Source organism: Astatotilapia calliptera, chromosome 10, assembly GCF_964374335.1.
Source record: "Astatotilapia calliptera chromosome 10, fAstCal68.1, whole genome shotgun sequence".
In the NCBI taxonomy this organism is placed as follows: Eukaryota; Metazoa; Chordata; class Actinopteri; order Cichliformes; family Cichlidae; genus Astatotilapia; species Astatotilapia calliptera.
Genome location: NC_137431.1, coordinates 8316666 through 8323565, shown reverse-complemented (window position 1 = coordinate 8323565; position 6900 = coordinate 8316666). Strand labels below are relative to the sequence as shown.

The following is a 6900-nucleotide window of genomic DNA, read 5'->3' as shown; positions in this document are numbered from 1 at the left end:
GTTTAAAGGGATGGTTTATTTGCCACATACCTTAATGCAAAAATAAAAAAACTGAGTGAAAATCTGTTTTCAGTAAATGTATAACATGTAAATGTATGACTCTTAGCACAATGTATGGAGACAGTAATTCAAATCACATCACATCCAAGCTGGCACACACTAATCTTACAGTAAGTGCTTATTTTGTCCGGCAATATTGCTCCCTCTGGCGGTGGAAGTCAGAAACCACAGAGGGCTTTCAGAAATTCAGAATATTTTTTATCCTCACCTTTAACAACACCGCATCTTTGCTTAGTGTAGAACTCCCAGTTCAGTTCTGCACACTGTGGATGCATTATGATTGTTTTTTAGCTTTTCATCAGCCTCAGTTAAATAATACATTTTTAAAAGTTTGTTTGTTTATTTCAGTGGCAAGTGGTAAGTTTAGTTTCAAGAAAAAGATCTGTGTCTGTAATGTTTTCCCTGGCTTTGTTTATTATGTCTATGTTTCTATGACGACTGCACGACTAAGGACTGGACACTGATTAGACACAAAAATGACAGGACAGGCACCAAAACCTGGGTCACTGCTGCCGAAGTTTCAGGAAGCGAGGAGGTGGACAGGTGGGTGTAGACCCCAAAGGACCAATCACAGTTGGTCATCAGGTCAGTACTTATCTGCTCATTTTTGGCTTTCCAATCTTTCTCTTCTCGAGCCAAGCCCCATCTGAAATCGCAGTATGGTAAGGAGACTCGACTATAATCAAAGCCAATTATAATGAGCAGATGCTGTCAGTTGTGGGACTCTGGGCCTTCCCACAGCTGAGTAATTGTGGAGATAATGGCCTCTTCAGCAGATAAGAACCAATTAAGTCACATTAGAAATACGAGATCAGTTGACTGCAGGTTTTTGCTGACCGCGTGTTAATGAAGCTATTATGATTTTCCTCTTTTCCTTCTTCTTAGACAAGCTACACAGACAAAGGAGAGAAGGTGAGATTAATATTTTCTCTGTGGTGTCTGATGTTTTGTTATGTGTGCTACTGTGTTTTTGCGTAATATTCACAGATGGTTAATTGGTGCAGGAAAAAATAAACCATCCCAGAATTATTTTTCAACTACCCATTATAACTGGTTACTGTGTTACTTGTCACCTGAAGAATTTGCACACATTCCAATGTCAATCTTGAGTTCTGCTTTTACTTGCTAGCCTGCAAGGGGAAGGTTTATCAGGTTCCATCATATCACCTTCTGGGTCGGCAACGCCAAACAGGTCAGTATCCAAACCCTCTACACATGACCAGAAGCTCACTGTTAGTTATTCAAATCTTTACCGTATCATCCATCTGTGAGCTGACTTTGAGCCTGTACAGACTCATATACAGGTCAGAGAGCTGGTTGCACCGAAAAAAATAAAACGTCAAATTAATTAAATAAATAAACAGAATAATCAGTAAAAACAGTTTTATTGTGGATTATTGTTCAGCATACAGGTGAGACTACACATCACACTGTGGCATGTCCTAGCTTCAGTACGTCTCGCATCGTTAGATTTCATCAGAGTAACAGTGTGGTTACTTCACAGGCAGCCTCATTCTACTGTGATAAGTTGGGCTTCGAGCCCCTGGCCTACAAGGGTTTGGAGACTGGCAGCAGAGAGGTGGTGTCACATGTCATCAGACAGAATAAGGTACGAACAGTAACGTTCACAGTGTTCATCCTGGCAGAAGATCTCACCCTCAGTGCAAAAACATAACTACTCCTCTGCTCTCCTCACAGATTATATTTGCATTTGAATCTGCTCTGAATCCTGGAAATGAAGGCAGGTTTTCTCATCAGATCACTTAAGATTATAAAAAAGGTGACATGACGGTATGATTTATATTCTGCTTTATAAATCATTTATATTCTGGCCCCCCCAGAGATGGGAGAACACTTAGTTAAACATGGAGACGGAGTTAAAGACATTGCCTTCCAAGTGGAGGACTGTGACTTCTTATTCAAGGTAAGATGACAGATTGTTTTCAGGTAAACTTTAAATCTTTCTAGCGTGAGAATAAAATTAAATTAAAAAAACAACAACTTCTTGATACTGTGGGGTTAAAAAAGTCCCTGTCCCAGTTGGCTTAACTGAAGAACACAGAAATTTCGCACAACACTCTAAATTTCCGTGTTTTTCTGTGTCCCTTGAACTGTGCAACTGGTTGTGGTGCACGATTGTGGATAATTCTACACGGTAAACCAACATTAGCCATAAAGAGACAGTGATTTGTTTCATTTTTTATCTGTTAGTTTCAGTCTCTGCTTATCCAGACTAAGATAAGATAAAAACTTACATGCTTGTGCCAAAAGTTGGGAAATTCCTGACAAAAGTTGGGTAATATAGAGTAGCTGCACTGATCCACTGTTTGTCTGAGGTTCATATTAATAATACTAGGAGATAGTAAATAATTAGAGCTCCACTGTGCTCACATTAGCTCACTTCTGTGACTGAGATTTAATCCTCTTACCTCATACTATATATACTGACATGGGGTGAGGAGTGTGTTGAAATTGGGGTAAACAGGCCAGTGTTGTGACAACTCCTACTGCAGCCTTGAGGTTTAGCTGCTCCTGTGAACTCTCTTTACCTCAGACAAGGTCAGGCAAGCCATAAACTGCCGTGTGGACTATCAGGTGGCTGCAAAGATACCGAATCAATGCGCACTTAGGGTGGCTGTAGCTTAGGTGGCAGAGCAGGTCAGCCACTAATCAGAAGGTCTGTGGTTCAATCCCAGGCTGCCTCCTGGCTGCACGCCAAGTATCCTTGGGCAAGATACTAACCCCATGTTTGTCTGCTGGTGGTGGTCAGAGGGCCCGGTGGCGCCAGTGTCCGGCAGCCTCGCCTCTGTCAGTGCGCCCCAGGGCAGCTGTGGCTACAATGTAGCTTGCCATCGCCAGTGTGTGAATGACTGAATGTAGTGTGAAGCTTTGGGGTCCTTAGGGACTAGAAAAGCGCTATACAAATGCAGGCCATTTACTTACTGCAGGGATCAACAGCCTTTGCTCTCTGAACCACCATTTTGTAGCTTCTTAGGAAGATATTTTCCCTTTGGCCACTGGAGGGCTTCCAGGAGCCACAGACACACAGTTGTTGCAAACTCCCGTTATCTTACACCCATCCTGACATCTCTCCAATGACAGACGGCCAAGGAGCGAGGAGCTGTGGTCGTCAAGGAGCCCTGGGTGGAGCAGGACAGCCATGGGAGGGTCAAGTTTGCAGTGATTCAGACGGTACATAAAGGGTGACTCACATTAGAAAGCCCTGTGTAAATACATTGAAGAAACTGAAAGCCAATAATAATGCTGTGCAAATGTTTTGTCCTCAGTATGGAGATACCACACACACACTCATCGAGTACCTAAGTCCCTACAAGGGCCTTTTCCTGCCGAGCTACAAAGAGCCTCTGTTTAGAGATCCCCTGTTAGCTAATCTGTGAGTCTCTCCCACAACACCACCTCATCTGCTACAACCTGTGTGCCTTTTTTTCCCTCTGGTGTTTTTTGTGCATACACATGGAAGAAGTAAGATGAATCTAGATTTCACCACTGTCAGTCCCTGATAACATTTTAGTACATATTTTCCCTTTTCTGTGGAATTATAGACTAAAAGATTATCATAAAATCACAACAAAACATGATTATGTGTATTTTGATCACATCTGTATATCATTAAGCAGCCTGACTGCTTATTCTTCTTTTCTTTCAAAGTCCACCAACAGGTCTGAACTTCATCGATCACATTGTGGGAAACCAGCCAGATGACCAAATGGTGCCAATTTCAGACTGGTAGGTCTCCTGTCTCCAGTGCACGTACACTCGCTGCGGGTGCAGCAGACACACAGGGCAAAAGGACAAAGTAAACAAACACCACAAGCAGTCGCTCCACCGCTGTTGCTGGAAAATGTTGGTGCATTTATTCAAAACAGCAAGCCCTCATACAAAATGACTTCTTCACAAAATTCAAAGATTGCTCCAAGAAAGAAGGAACAAGAGGAAATGTAGTTCCTTTTTAACTCCAATGATTAGTATTGCTTAGCTCGTATTCCTGAATTTCTAGGTACCAGAAATGTCTGATGTTTCACCGGTTCTGGTCAATCGATGACAAGCAGATCCACACACAGTACAGCGCGCTGAGGTCTATAGTTGTCACAAACTACGAAGAGACTATTAAGATGCCAATCAACGAACCTGCCACGGGGAAAAAGAAGTCGCAGATCCAGGTGAGGCTTTCAGAGGTTTGCTCTGTGACATGGATCCCAGCAGCCCAAGGGGTCTGATACAAAAATGTGTGTGTGTGATGTCCTGTGTTGTGTCCTCACAGGAATACGTGGACTACAACGGGGGGCCAGGTGTTCAGCACATCGCCCTCAACACATCGAACATTATTGAATCTGTGAGTCTGTGTAATTAGCAGGAAAACTCCAGGCTATTTTGAAGCTTCATGCTTGCAGGGCCTGTTTTAGATTCGTCTTTTTTTCTCCCTCTGTTCTTGTCACTAAATAGATAGTGAACCTGCGCGCCCGAGGGATGGAGTTCCTCTCAGCACCTGACACATATTACGACACCCTGAGGAAGAATCTCAAAACTGCCAAAATCAAAGTAATTGAAGACCTCGACCGTTTACAGGTGAGGACTGCTTTTGGCATGGCTGATTTTTTTTTTGTTCTTTTTTCTTTGTGTCTTTAAATCTAAAAGATCTTTTGTTTTTCTTTTTAAGGAATTAAAAATCTTAGTGGATTTTGATGACAAGGGCTACCTCCTTCAAATCTTTACCAAGCCTGTGCAGGACAGACCAACACTTTTCCTGGAGGTCATTCAGAGACATAACCACTTTGTAAGTGACCAGTTAGGCAGTCTACTGGTATAACTTGTATAAACAGAGAGTAGGGCTTTGCTATATCTAAGGCCTCTCATATCACACCTGTATTAACCCCATCAGTATGGAGGGCAAATATTTTAGTTGGGCACAACTTAACCCTGACTAATACGTATTTTTGGACCGAATTCACGGTTTACTTCAAAAAGTTTTGCTTCATTATGGCACTTTTTGGTTATTGACTTTTTGAATATTTAAAAAATAGTCCTTTAGACTATTTTTGGGACATTTTATGATGTAAATAATCTATTTTCAAAGAGTTATTGCGTGGTAATTATATCAAAAGATGGAAGTGATGTGATTATAACACATAAAACACATTTAAAACCACTGAAACCACACGCTGACAATTCTCTCTCAGGTGATGCAGTTTTTGAATGCTGCAAACTTCTGATAAAGTTTTTACTGAATAGAAATATGGCTTTTGAAGGGACCAGACCTTTGGGACAGTTGCCCACTGTGCCCAGTATGCGTAGGTAATCTAGCCTTTACTGGTGGGATTTACAGGCCTAGGGCTCTGTTTCACGCCTCTGCCACCTTCAAGAACCTGAGGAAGAACACCTGTTTACAGCTCCCACCCAGCATGAATGCTACAAGAGCAGTGTACTTGTAAAAGCTCAGTAAATCTGTCACAGATGCAGATTAAAAGGCTCACTGCTTCACAGCGAGGGGGATCTCTGGATTGGGTTGCACCCTGTGGCACTCAATTCATAACACTCGGCGCCCGTTCTGCTTGTCAGAACACGCTCATCTTGTCACTCTCCGGTGTCTACAGATGTGGATACAATGCATGAAAGTGAGAAACTGCATCTGAACCACAGCAAAGAATTTCTCAGAGGAACCATCAACACTTGATCTTTGTTTTTTGGGTTACCTGTGAAAATATTTACATGATTAATTTGCGAGCGCCCGGTGAGCGCAGCTTGCTGTCACAGAGGAGATGTTTGAACCTTGGGAGGATATTTATGTACCATTAGTGATCCAACATCAAAGCGTTAAACACCCTGAACGTTGTCTGAGAGAAGATCCCTAGAGCCATAACAAATGACACAGAAGAAGGTAGATCTTTGGGTAATTAGCCATCTGTGTGTGTCTGTTCTTTCACCAGGGCTTTGGGGCAGGAAACTTCAAGTCTCTCTTTGAGGCTATTGAGAATGACCAAGACGCCAGGGGCAACCTCACTGTGCTGACACCCAAAGGGCAGGCTGAAGCCTTCTACTGATCCGCTGACGTCTGATGCTGCCAAGCCACACTGGGACTCTTATCTACTCGGCTGTACGTTTCAGAGGCGGTCGACAACACCCACCACGACTGCAGCACGGCAAACACTTACGCAGTGTTGAATATCTGAGTGTGACAAGCTGAGAGTGTTATCAGATATGCTTTTAGCTGTCAGGAGATTGCACGGTGTTTGGCTAAATAAAGAAACAAATGTTCATGTGGGCTGGCATATGTGGTTTGTAAATAGAGGTTCAAATATTAAAGGAATAGTCTGACACTGCTATGCTTTATTGTGGAGGGTTAGCTGTGAAGACTGACATGCTCACATCTTCATGCTGAACCACAGCCAGGAGACAGTTATGTGTGTAGGTACTATGGTTGTATGACACACCACTATTACTACAGAAATTCAAAAGAAATATAATCAAACATCACCGTGATATGTACATAAATTTAAAAAAAAAATTCTCTGTTTTGCTCCAAATAAACTAAAAGTGTGATTTAGTATAGTGAGGCAGAGAGAAATAACCAGACAACAGTACCAAAGGAACAATTGCACACATTATTTATACTATAATATGTGGGATATGAATTTTTCATTTCATATCTTCTTTGCACAAAGAGTGGAAAAGAGGCCAAAGAGCCAGCTGAGCGTGTAGTAGCATGCAATCCCTCTAAAAACTAAAAGCATTATCCAGGATTGATCATATGTCCTTCTTACACTTTAGGCTTTATGCAGATTGCTTTTCAAGGTGACACAACAGTACTACTAGCTGCAGTCT

General features: G+C 42.2%; 1 protein-coding gene across 1 annotated transcript; it reads left to right on the top strand.

Annotated features, from left to right (window-relative positions):
* hpda (4-hydroxyphenylpyruvate dioxygenase a) lies at positions 1–6335 on the top strand. Its single transcript, XM_026182844.2, has 14 exons — positions 1–722; positions 946–972; positions 1190–1252; positions 1565–1669; positions 1759–1801; positions 1902–1984; positions 3163–3252; positions 3348–3454; positions 3730–3807; positions 4079–4241; positions 4343–4414; positions 4525–4647; positions 4739–4855; positions 6006–6335. Exons 1-14 carry the CDS (start codon positions 720–722, stop codon positions 6117–6119), a joined length of 1188 nt encoding a protein of 395 aa, XP_026038629.1. The 5' UTR covers positions 1–719; the 3' UTR covers positions 6120–6335.
* The last annotated feature ends 565 nt before the right edge of the window (positions 6336–6900 follow it).